At 41.1% G+C, this 13,669-nt stretch overlaps 1 protein-coding gene across 3 annotated transcripts in view; it reads left to right on the forward strand.

Annotated features, from left to right (window-relative positions):
• Positions 1 to 13,669, forward strand: part of pdzd7 (PDZ domain containing 7) — a 66,729-nt gene that overhangs the window by 51,337 nt on the left and 1,723 nt on the right. For all 3 annotated transcript variants that reach the window (XM_033034020.1, XM_033034017.1, XM_033034018.1), the window contains one exon: positions 387 to 487. In XM_033034020.1, coding sequence (XP_032889911.1) covers positions 387 to 487 — 101 coding nt within the window. The remainder of the gene's footprint in view (positions 1 to 386; positions 488 to 13,669) is intronic.

Below are 13,669 nucleotides of genomic sequence, written 5' to 3' on the forward strand. Positions count from 1 at the left end.
GTGGTTGTATGGAACGAGCTGCCAAAGAAGGTAGTTGGGGCAGGTACTACCGCAATGTTTAAGAAATATTTAGACAGGTACATGGACAGGAAAGGTTTAGAGGGATATGGGCCAAATGCAGGCAGGTTGAACTAGTGTAGATCGGACATGTTGGCCGGTGTGGGGAGGTTGGATCAAAGGCCCTGTTTCGATGGTGCATGACTCTATGTTCTGCTTGGGACATTGGAGAATACATCTGAATAAAGTTATAGTTCCTGTTCTTTTGGCGTCCATTTACCCTATTTCAAAGCTTATAATCTTCTGCAGTTATTAGAATTTTTGCTTCTTTTCATGAATGCAAAATTAGCAATTTAAAACAATTCTGCTGTTTTGACATTAAATTTTAGGAATTAGCATTTCAGGTGGCATTGAATCTAAAGTTCAACCTGTGGTGAAAATAGAGAAGATTTTCCCTGGAGGGGCTGCATCGGCCAGTGAAACTCTTAAGGTAACACAATCGCTGAACTGTTCTGCTTCTCTGCACTGAGATAAATTAAACCTATAGGTCTGTGGGCCTGTTCTTTGAAAGATTGATGATCTGTGTCTACATTTGCAGTGATAAATTGGATTCTTAACGCTTTATAGAATTTATAGTTCCACAGTAGAAACACATATTGCATGTGTTGCTAATGCATTAAAGGATGAACAGCGCGGCAGAAAATATTAACCACGTTTGTAGCAGTCTCCTTTAACTTGCCAAACGTTAGTTAACTCTTCCATTATAAAGCTTTCCCCAATTTAATTGGACATGGTTCTTTGCAATTCATTTTTCATCAAAGGTGCCACAGAACTATGAATTATAGTTCTGTAACTATTATTTGTCACGTGCTCTCAAATAAGACCATGACATCGCATCTAGAGCGATGCGATGTCCATGTTATAGGTTATAACCATATAACAATTACAGCACGGAAACAGGCCAACTCGGCCCTTCTAGTCCGTGCCGAACACTTATTCCCCCCTAGTCCCATCTACCTGCACTCAGACCATAACCCTCCATTCCTTTCCCGTCCATATACCTATCCAATTTATTTTTAAATGATAAAATCGAACCTGCCTCCACCACTTCCACTGGAAGCTCATTCCACACAGCTACCACTCTCTGAGTAAAGAAGTTCCCCCTCATGTTACCCCTAAACTTGTGCCCCTTAATTCTCAAGTCATGTCCTCTTGTTTGAATCTTCCCTACTCTCAGTGGGAAAAGCTTATCCACGTCAACTCTGTCTATCCCTCTCATCATTTTAAGGACCTCTATCAAGTCCCCCCTTAACCTTCTGCGCTCTAAAGAATAAAGCCCTAACTTGTTCAACCTTTCTCTGTAACTTAGTTGCTGAAACCCAGGCAACATTCTAGTAAATCTCCTCTGTACTCTCTCTATTTTGTTGACATCCTTCCTATAATTAGGCGACCAAAATTGTACACCATACTCCAGAATTGGCCTCACCAATGCCTTGTACAATTTTAACATTCCATCCCAACTTCTATACTCAATGCTCTGATTTATAAAGGCCAGCACACCAAAAGCTTTCTTTACCACCCTATCTACATGAGATTCCACCTTCAGGGAACTGTGCACAGTTATTCCTAGATCCCTCTGTTCAACTGCATTCCTCAACTGGAATACATTATAGAAGCACAATTAGGCCATTTGGCCAATCGAATCTACTCCGCCATTCAATCATGGCTGGTCTATCTTTCCCTCTCCATTCCATTCTCCTGCCTTCTTTTCTTAACCTTTGACATCCTTTCTAATCAAGAACCTGTCAATTCCTGCTTTAAAAATACCCAATAACGGCCTCACCACCCTCTGCCTAAAGAAATTCCTCCTCATCTCCTTGCTAAAGGTACATCCTTTTATTCTGAACCTTTGCCCTCTGGTGCTAAACTCTTCCACTACTGGAAATATCCTTTGCACATCCACTCAATCCATGCTTTTCACTGTGTGCAGAAATGACTGATTAGTCTAACCTGGGCTCGATAGTTTGTTTTGGAACCTTGTCTTGCCTCTTGGTACAAACTATTCTGCCTACAAAGGTAATTTGGAAGTGGTTAAGCTGTATGGCATGTCTGCCGTACGCTGTCCCCATCTCAGAGTAAAGTGGGCTTGACAACAGCTTGATAAACCTTCAGCTTGGTCTTTAGGCTGATTCCACTCCGTTCCCACAATGTGCAGCCCAGTCTCTCAAAAGAATACCTGACTTTTCCCATCCTATCAATGTGGACTGATCTCAAGAGAATGCCACTAAAGTATATGAACGTGTCCACTTCTGAAACCTTCTGACCAATTGCAAGAATGTTTGATTCTGTGTATGGGATGATTGGTGTGTGTAGGTGTACGAGCTCTTTGCGCTAACTGTTATGGCAAAGTTGCCATTGGCACTGGCAATTATTTCCAGCATTCCTGCTTATCCACTTTAGTTTAGAAATACAGAGTGAAAACACGACCTCCAGCCCAACATGTCCACGCCGACCACTGGTCTCGATCCGACACGTCAGCTATTCCTTCTCTCCAGAGATGCTGCCTGACCCACTGAGTTACTCCAGCATTTTGTGTCTCTCTGCGACCAATCATTACCCTTACAGTAGTTCTATCCTACACCCTAGGGACAATTTACAGAAGTCAATTAACCTACAAACCTGCAAGTCTTTGGGATATGGGAGGAAGTCATAGCACCCAGAAAAACCGACGCGGTCACAGCGAGAACGTACAAACTCCATACAGACAGCAACGATAGTCAGGATCAAACCCAGATCTCTGGTGCCGTAAGGTAGCAGCTCTGCCGCTGTGTCACTATGCCGCCCTCTGACACTACCTGCTTAAAGCCCAAAAAGACAGAATGATCGTGAAGCCCCGCTTTCACGGCCCGCATTGTACTGAAAATCAAGATCAAGTGAGCTTTTCCCTTCTGGTCCATGAGAGGTTTCGGTCTTCCCTGAGCTCACCTTTAGCTGCTTGCTTGCATTGAATGCAGTCATCAGCAAAGGGAGAAGTCCGATAAGGTCGTTTCTCTAAGTTTGCTTTTGGCTTAGAGTCTCTTTGAGCACTCAGTCCTGTATCCAAGGGTGATATAATCTTCTTCATCAGGCTAGGCATCAGGCAGCCAACATCATACTTAACATAGAATTCTCTAATAGTAAACCTCTAAAGTAACATAAAACAGGCTTTTGCTTTTCACCAACCTACTTTGTCACACGTACCGACAATCTATTCCTCATGATGTTTTACCAAACAAGGACTTAATACACAATTTGAATTTAGTCTTTGGCCTTGATACCACCATGCATATGGTTTGTGGCTAAGTTTTATCTGACGATTATGTGATTAGATAATGATGCAACCAAGTAAAATGATCTTCTCGATGTTAATCCAGATCGTGTTGAGTTAAGACTGAAGGAACAGACTGGTCTAGATTTTGCTATTAAAAGTTGGCAGTTCCACTTGGAACTGGGCAGGAATTCAGGATTTGCAAGCTGCGAAATCCACGCTTTCATTCGGATAATTGCATGGGATTTGGGAAAACTGGAAATTTGTACACTTCTGCAACTGCAGTACAACTCCATTTTGCAATTGGACTCCTCGCAGATTTGTACACCAGACCACAGACTTCTGTGGATTTCCTGGCACATTTCCCAGGATGGTCACAGGGTTGATCGCTGATCAGCGCAGATTTGGTGGGTCGAAGGGCCTGTTTCCATGCTGTATTTCTAACGTCTAAATCCACTGAGCCTGTATAAAACATGCCTAGCCATACATTTCAATTGGGAAAAACGGTTGTCAACAGAAGGATAAGTACTGGAATTCTCTGCCTCAGAGGGCGGTGGAGGCAGGTTCTCTGGATGCTTTCAAGAGAGAGCTAGATAGGACTCTTAAAATTAGCGGAGTCAGGGGATATGGGGAGAAGGCAGGAACGGTGTACTGATTGGGGATAATCAGCCCTGATCACATTGAATGGCGGTGCTGGCTCGAAGGGCCAAATGGCCTACTCCTGCACCTATTGTCTATTGTCTACTGGTTAATTGTCTGTTTTTATTTAATCATGCAGGTTTAAATGTAGAGGTGGTTATTTTCTTTGGAATGTCAATAATTGTTATCTATTTAATATCCAAGTTTTTTAAATAATTTTGGATTTTTAAATAATATTCTTAATTTTTCAATGTATTTGAATATTTCTTAATGCACATTGGCTTGACGGAAGTGCAGTGGAGCAGCTGGTAGAGTTGCTGCCTCACAGCACCTGACTATGGGTGCTGTCTGTGTGTGGGATGCGCAAGTGGGATAACATTGAACTAGTGTACAGGTCAGCGCGGACTCAATGGGCCGAAAGGCCCGTTTCCACACCATCTTTATACTAATCTAAATTCAGTGGGTACTCCAGTTAGGATTGCATGTGTAAACATTTGTTTGACCCAAGATTTGGTTCACGATAACACGTAAACAGGTCATTTGAATTCTATTTGAGCACTATTTTCTAACTTCACTACTTACACACATACTATAATTTAAGGATCTTTTGCAAGAATTTGTAATGGATTATCATATAGTTGTTAAAGAATAAAGTTTATACATAGATCAAAAGAATGACACAGCGATAAAGTTGCCACCTTACAACGCCGGAGAGCCAGATTCGTTCCTGACCACGGGTGCTGTCCAGTTTTGTAGGGTAATTGGCTTCTGTAAATTGTCCCTAGTGTGTCGGATACAGGGTGATTGTTGGTTGGCACAGACTCGGTGGGCCGAAGGGCTTGTTTCCACGCTGTATCTCTAAACTAAACTCAAATAATACGGGTTGTAGTTAGCCAACCTGTGTCTTAATCAACCCGAGATTGCAGTGACGGTATGGTAAATTGTCAAGTGGCTACCTTGAATAAGGGAATGTTGCCCAGAGTACAGTTACAACTTAGTTATTGTCTCTTTTTGCAAGCTTCAGTTTTCTTTCAATAACTGAGAAGGATTCAGTGAATAATAATTGCTCTATAAAGAGCCCTTTGTTTGAATACTGTACAACATAATTAGTTTCTAACTGACTGTCCTGATACAGTGAATGGTTACTTAATTAAAAATGCAATAGAAGTAATTCACAGTCATTCTAAGAGCGCAGTAAAAGGTGAACAGCAATGAGGGCGGATTGAATATCAGGGTGCATGCAAATTTAATAAGAAAACTCCAATTTAGAACGCTATTTTCAGCTAATTAAAACACACATCTTTACCAAAGAAAGATTCACAACAGGCTTGGCATTTAAAATAAATACTTAGTTAATTGGAGTACATTTACATAAGTAATTGTTTTGGCTGAATTAATCAAATGTGCCTTTGATGCTGATATTTTTATTTCAGTTTAAGTCGCATGCTGATGTTAATTCTTTGACAGGATTCCAAGAAATTTTAAAGAAATGTATTGTGATCAAGAAACCGATACATAACAAAAGGGCCCCAACATAAGAACATTTCAAGATTCAGAGTTTTAATAACTCATTTCCTTAGAAATATGGGAACAACTTAGGAGTGTAGAAATTTCACAATTACTTTGGCATCTATCTGTTAAAGCTTTATATTTAACAAGATTAGCCAGCCATTGACATTGGAGATTTATTTACAGAAAATAGGAAGGCTTATGACAAATTTCCTGAGCGATACTGGAAAACTCAATACATCAACCATGCACAGGAGTAACCTTTCCAGCTTTCATTTCTGATTGTATGTAATGTTGCAGGAATGAAATTGCATCACATATTTGTATATTTATTAAGGTTGATTTAAAATGTGTATTCAAAGGAAAAACAAACAGGTTAATTTAAATCTATAATTTGAATGAAGTCTTCCCAGTGGTTTTTTTCTTAATAATTGAGTGATTTTTGTTTTTCTATCCAGTTGGTAATATTCCTTACAATTTCATTTTTAATAGTATCAAAAACAAATTAGTATCTTAATTCCGACTTATCTTGGAGGAAAAAAATGATTTAAAATAAAAATTAAGCTCATCATTGCTGCTTTAAAATATGTTTAGGGGATATTTAGATCGGCTAAAGTAAATGCAAAAGAAGAAAAGAGTCGGTGAGGACTCCAGCAATCTGTGTGCAACTGGAAAGAGAACTAACGTTTGCCAAAATAATTGTTTGCAGCACAAAATAAATGCTCAGTCGATTGACAAACTTTTGCATCAGTGTTTTACATAGAATGTAAACAATGCCAAGTGTGCCTCTAACATAACAGTTGGGTTTCTGTTTCACACATAAACATCAACGGCTCTCAACGTTTTCGCATTGAGTGTTGTGGGTACATGAAACGAGCTGCTAGAGGAGGTAGTGGAGGCTGTTACAATAACAGATATGTGGAGAGGATGTTTCCACCAGTGGGAGTGTCCAGGTCCAGAGGCCATAGCCTCAGAATAAAAGAACGTACCTTTAAAAAAGGAGATGAGGAGGAATTTCTTTAGTCACAGAGTGGTGAATCTGAAATTCATTGTCACAGATGGTTGTGGAGGCCACGTCAGTGGATATTTTTATGGGGGAGATTGACAGATTCTTGAATAGTAAGGGTGTCGGGGGTTATGGGGCGATGGCAGGAGAATAGTTTGAGAGGGAAAGATAGATTAGGCATAATTGAATGGCAGAGTAGACTTAATGGGACGAATGGCCTAATTCTGCTCCTCGAACCCATGAACAACATTTTAGACATTTGGACAGGTACATGGATAGGAAATGTTTTTAGTGGGATATGGGCCAAATGCAGGAAGGTAGGACTAGCACAGATGGGACTTCTTGGTAGGCTCTCAAGTACTGGCAACATTGTTGTAAATCTTTTCTGCACTCTGCGATTAGATAATTATTCTGCCAAGTATGCTGTTACTTTTCATGTCTAACAAGTTTGTCCACTGGTGAATGTGCAGAATGAGTACAACCTTTATCAGAATATAGACTCGGACACAGTGTAAGACTAAGCCAGATATTTAATCATAAAATATACTGCCTACCACTGTACACACTTGTTAATACATAGTATAAGCTTGATATTAAAGTGATATTCTTTCTTTGAATATCTTCAGCATTTTGCCATCTCTGATTTTGAGACACTCACCCTTCTCTTATGAACCAGAGTTCTCAGAAGCAATAACAACTTTAATTTACATGAACAGCTATTCATCCGGAATGAGAAAACAATGATCTAGTACGGGGAAGAATCAGGTAGAACAGAATTAGTAGGACTAAGAAGAAAGTGAAACCTTTAGTGAAACCTTTGAGTTTGATGAAGGTGTTAAGAGTTGGTGATTGGAAGAATAACTGCCAAAGGAGCAAACAAGTGGGAGAGAGGGCAATAAAGCCCTTAATGAGTACATACAAATGACAAAAGTCACACAGCCGGATGGAGAGATGTCAATGGTTATAATAAAGACTTTGATGCCTCTGGGGATAGGAATTTATGGAGGAAGTATAAACAAACTCAATAATGGGAGTATTTTAGGAGTGTTGAGCAATCTGAAAGATGTGTAATCTGTGGGGTTGGCAATGAACTAAGGAACATAAAAAGTAGCATCAGAAGTAGGGTATTCTCACCATAGCTTGCACTGCCACGAGGAAAGATCATGAGAAACGTCCTGAAGTGTAGCGGGAAGTCTGGGCAGATTGATGGACTAGGCTACATCCATAACTCTCTGCAAGATCACCCCTCATCCTCCTGTGCTCCAAGGAATAGAGACCCAACCTAGTCAACTGTCTGAACCATATAACCATATAACCATATAACAATTACAGCACGGAAACAGGCCATCTCGACCCTTCTAGTCCGTGCCAAACACATAATCTCCCCTAGTCCCATATACCTGCGCTCAGACCATAACCCTCCATTCCTTTCCCATCCATATAACTATCCAATTTATTTTTAAATGATAAAAACGAACCTGCCTCCACCACCTTCACTGGAAGCTCATTCCACACAGCTACCACTCTCTGAGTAAAGAAGTTCCCCCTCATATTACCCCTAAACTTCAGTCCCTTAATTCTCAAGTCATGTCCCCTTGTTTGAATCTTCCCTACTCTCAGTGGGAAAAGCTTTTCCACGTCAACTCTGTCTCTCCCTCTCATCATTTTAAAAACCTCTATCAAGTCCCCCCTTAACCTTCTGCGCTCCAAAGAATAAAGCCCTAACTTGTTCAACCTTTCTCTGTAACTTAGTTGCTGAAACCCAGGCAACATTCTAGTAAATCTCCTCTGTACTCTCTCTATTTTGTTGACATCCTTCCTATAATTAGGCGACCAAAATTGTACACCATACTCCAGAATTGGCCTCACCAATGCCTTGTACAATTTTAACATTACATCCCAACTTCTATACTCAATGCTCTGATTTATAAAGGCCAGCACACCAAAAGCTTTCTTTACCACCTTATCTACATGAGATTCCACTTTCAGGGAACTGTGCACAGTTATTCCCAGATCCCTCTGTTCACCTACATTCTTCAATTCCCTACCATTTACCATGTACGTCCTATTTTGATTTGTCCTGCCAAGATGTAGCACCTCACACTTATCAGCATTAAACTCCATCTGCCATCTTTCAGCCCACTCTTCCAACTGGCATAAATCTATCTGTAGACTTTGAAACTCTACTTCATTACCCGCAACCCCACCTATCTTAGTATCATCTGCATACTTACTAATCCAATTTACCACACCATCGTCCAGATCATTGATGTACATGACAAACAACAGTGGACCCAACACAGATCCCTGTGGCACCCCACTCGTCACTGGCCTCCAACCTGACAAACAACCATCCACCATTACTCTCTGGCATCTCCCATTCAGCCACTGTTGAATCCATCTTGCTACTCCACCATTAATACCCAACCATTGAACCTTCTTAACCAACCTTCCATGAGGAACCTTGTCAAAGGCCTTACTGAAGTCCATATACACAACATCCACTGCTTTACCCTCATCAATTTACCGAGTAACATCTTCAAAAAATTCAAGAAGATTAGTTAAACATGACCTTCCAGGCACAAAGAAGGGTCTCGACACCCATTCCTTCCGTACGGCCTAATTCTGCGACTTGAATGTATGGACCTTTGTACCCCGGAGGCACCTCTTGGAGTCGTGGAAAGCAAGACCCCTGGTTCTTCCTACCGTTCCTTCTCCAGCGTCTGCCACCATCGCCAACTCCCTCCACCTCCTCTCAGGTTCTCAGTCTTTGGGGTGAGCAGGGGCTGGGCTCAGCGGCATCCCTCTTACTGCTCCGCGGCGGGCAAGATTAAGCTTGCTTTCGAGTTATGGCTCAACGGGACCTAGCAGTGCCGCTTCGCAACTTCACCATTGCTCACATTCCCACTGAGAGATTAATGGAGACAACCAACCTCGTAACTAAAACGATTGGTGTTTACAGCAGAGGCAGAGGTGAATAATGGCACAAAAATGGAAAAAAGCTTTACCGATAATGGAGTGAATGAGATGAAAAAATGCACTGGGTCATCATTCATGATTGGTATAGTTTATGTGCCAAATTGTCATCATCAGTCCTGGAGTTGGAAGTCGATACAAACACACAGCCAGACATGTCCTTATTTTTGCTAGTAATGAAAGTAGGTTGAATCACTTGGCTTCTGCCTTTGCAGCTTAATGAACTCTGCATGTGAGGGTGACAGATTACAATTTATTAACAAAAGAAGAATGATTAAATATTTCTCAATTATTCATGAAGGTAATTTTAGGCAGTGTAATTTTAAAGGCTTGGCATTGAAGATGTATTGCTTAATTACTGCGAGCCCCCATTTGCTTGCAGGTGCAGAGTTATCAGTCCCTAAAGGAATATAAACTGTGTCAACATCAGAGTTTGCCTGACTAAGGGTTCTTGAAGGACAGGGATAAATCCACCGCCACTTTTGTTAGATAAAGAAACCTAAATAACCATTGAATTTACCCTGACAGTGGCAAAATCTAAATTTTAATCCGTTTAAAATACCAAGTCCAAGTGCAGTGGTGAAAAGGGCAGAATAAGAATGAAAATAGCACTTTTTTTGTAACTACATTATATATAATATGGATTCTCAGGAGTCACAGCCACATGCAGCAATTTAATCAAATTGAGAGCAATTCAGTGTGGTAAAATTACCTCGGTTTACAATTAAAAGATTAGATTAAAACGATAATACCATGGATGTTAGCTCATTATATCTAGTGGGAAAGGAAGATAACTACCCTGCACATCCCAACGGGATCTGTGGCTGGCAAGAAACCTGAACAATCCTTTTGAAGAATCATTACACTGTATATATTTGTCTGCAAGCTAAATTACCTTGCCTTGTTTGACGTTCAGGGTTGTTGTTACATGGCTAATTCAAGAGCTCATCACACTTGCTTGACATAGATTCAGATTCAGATTCACATTAATTGTCACATGCACCAATTAAGGTACAGTGATATTTGAGTTATCATGCAGCCATACAATTAAAAGAACACATACAATAAAAAGAACAAAAGAACTTAACATAAACATCCACCACAGTGATCATTGTGATGGAAGGCAATAAAGTTCAGTCAGCTTTAGTTAAAATTGACCAGAGATTCCGAAATTAAATCATCAAATTCTTTGTGTAAGCTATAAATTGCAGATATTTATTTGCATTCTGTTAATATCAAAGATGGCCTCACCAAGCTTTCTTGAAGGGCAGAGGTAAATCCCCAAGCATTAGTGTTGAGCAAGGTAGCCTATAAGGCTAATATGGTGGCACAACTGGTAGAGTTACTGCTTCACAGCACTGGAGACCCCAGTTTGATTCTGACCTTGGGTACTTTCTGGCTACACCTTCTCCTTGTGACCGCATAGGTTTCCTCCAAGTGCTCCAGTTTCCTTCCACGTTCCAAAGACGTGCGGGTTTGTAGGTTAATTGGTCTCTGTAATTTCCCCCAGTGAGTAGGAAGTAGATGTGAAAGTGGGATTGCATAGAAATAGTGGAAATAGAAGATCGATAGCAGGTATGGACTTGGTGGGTCGAAAGGCCCGTTTCCATGCTCTGTTGTTCAATCAAACACCATTGAATTAAGCCTGACAGCGCTTTTAAGTTGTTTAAGAAGGAGCTGCAGATGCTGGAAAATCGAAGGTACACAAAAAAAAAACGGCGCTTTTAAGTTACTGTGTCTAAGAAGAGCGTTGTCACTTAATTTAGCATTGTCGGATTACAAATCCCTCTGTAGCATTCTTCCTTCTGATCCTTGTTTTTAAAAAAAACGAGGCTGAGATCATGAGCCCACAACACTCCAATTGAAAAATGTCCTTATCTGCAATCAATCGATTGATTTCAGTATTTCAAATTGCTTTGTGGCTGGGTCAAATAAGGAGATATTTCTTCCCCACAGCAAACTGGGATAACCTCCACCAAGACTGCAGCCCATCAAGAAAATTGGGCAAATCACTGAGAGCTAGAGGAACTCGGCAAGCCAGGCAGCATCTGTGGAGGGAAATGGGTAGATGGCATTTTGGGCTGGAAACCCTTCTTCAGACTGAAATTTGAGGATGGCCATTAAATGTGGGCCTTGGAGTGACTTATCCAATAGTGGAATTGGGGAATTGCCATAACTTTGCTTTTTAAGATTTAGGCCGGGAGAGGAGAGATTGACAGGTCATTGGCGATGGTTGCAACAGGCCTTGATGGACCAACTGGACTGTGAAAATGGCGCTAAAACCTGATAACTCTTGCATATGGACTCAGTGGGCTGTTTCTAAGCATTCAGTACTTAATCGGGGATTGTCCTTATGTATGGCAATAAACTTACTGATCTTAGTTTAGTTAAGAGATACAGCGCGGAACAAGCCCATCGAGTCCACGCCGGCCAACGATCCCCGTATACTAGCATTAGTCCACACACTCGGGACAATTTACAATCTTTACTGAAGCCAATTAACCCAGAAACCTGTACATCTTTAGAGTGTGGGAAGAAACCCATGTGGGAGGAGCACCCGGGGGAAAACCCATGTGGTCACGTGGATAATGTGCAAACTCCGTACAGACGGCACCCGTGGTCAGGATCCGTAGTCAGCACCCATAGGCAGGATCAAACCCGGGTCTCTGGCACTGTAAGCCAGCAACTCTACTGTGCCGCACATGCCACCGTGTATGTAAAACAATGAATTTCACTGTACCTTGGTAGACTTGATAATAAAAGAACCATTGAATCATTGAGATAGAACTGTCCTCGGAAGAGTTGAAACCTACAGATGTCTTCCATATCCATCATGCCTGTTTTATGCCCACAGAATAGCTTCATAACTTTTACCTCTCAATAAGATCATAAGACACAGGAGAAAAATTAGGCCATTCGGCCCATCATAATGAGTCAGGGTAGACTACAGGCGCATTCGGATGGATGATACAGAGACACAGTGACATATCTTAATCAGCTGTGATTCTTTTTGATGCATTAGGGTTGATTTATACCCAAAACCTTGCCCGTTTTTTTTGGTTTGGGAGCCATTTGAATAATGCAAGATCCTGGGATCAGAGGATTATAAAGCACAGAAATAGGCCATTCAGCCCAAGATGCCCCACCTAAGCTAGCCCCATTGGCACACATTTGGCCGGTATCTCTCAACACCTTTCCTCTCCATGCTGAGCTGCTTTGCAATTATCTTTTTATTGGCCTGAGTCTGAAGACGATCCCGATCCAAAAGTCACCTGTCCATTCTCTCCACGTGCTGCCTGACCCACTGAGTTACTCCAGCACTTTGTGTTTTGCTCACGACTCCAGCATCTGCAGTTCATTGTGTCTCAATCTTTTTATTGGTGCTCTCTCATAATCGTAGATTTTTGTAACTTGGATCTTATAAAACTTGCATGTACAAATAACTGGCAAAAGCACGCACTCTGCCTTCATTTTGATAAAGTTATCTTGGGTAAATATGTAGCAAAGAACTGCAGATGTTGGTTTATACCGAAGATAGACACAAAATGTTGGAGTAACCCAGCTGGTCAGGCAGCATTTCTGGAGAAAAGGAATAGGCGGCATTTTGTCTCGGAACTGGAAAAATCACATTCCTTTTCTCCATAGATGCTGCCTGATTTTCTGTGTTACTTCAGCATTTTGTATTTAGTCTTGGGTAAATGTTACTTGATGAAGATTTGATAATTCCATCACAATTGCCTTTGACAGAAGTCCCCAGTTAAGGGACAGCATTGCACGGAACCTCCAAATCAGAAATAATCATGGAAATTGGCATCTTTAGCCAGCAGTTTTGTTGTGCAAAATAGTCTGGTCCATCTGTCACAGTGCTCGTTAATGCAATTTTGCATCCCTTGTTTTAATGAGCCACAAACAAATAAAATCGATGGAAATTAGATTTCTTTCAACTTTTAAGAATTGCATTGATAGCTGAGCCACACTGGTTTATGGAGAACAAAACCTGGCATGAATATTCTTTGGGCCAAGTTCCAAGTCAGACTGTAGGGTTGATTGAAGTCTTCTCTTCTTGCGTATGGCGTGCACAGCCTAAAGTTGGAGGACAACTTGTTCTATTTGATCTTATTTGATTTGCACACCAGGTTGATTGCATTTATCGAAACAGGGTGGGCCACGTGAAGGTTGCAATCTCCCACCCCAATGATTGAAGTGAGGTACATGAAGTGATGTTCATAGAGTAT

This window comes from Amblyraja radiata, chromosome 15, assembly GCF_010909765.2.
Source record: "Amblyraja radiata isolate CabotCenter1 chromosome 15, sAmbRad1.1.pri, whole genome shotgun sequence".
Lineage (NCBI taxonomy): Eukaryota > Metazoa > Chordata > Chondrichthyes > Rajiformes > Rajidae > Amblyraja > Amblyraja radiata.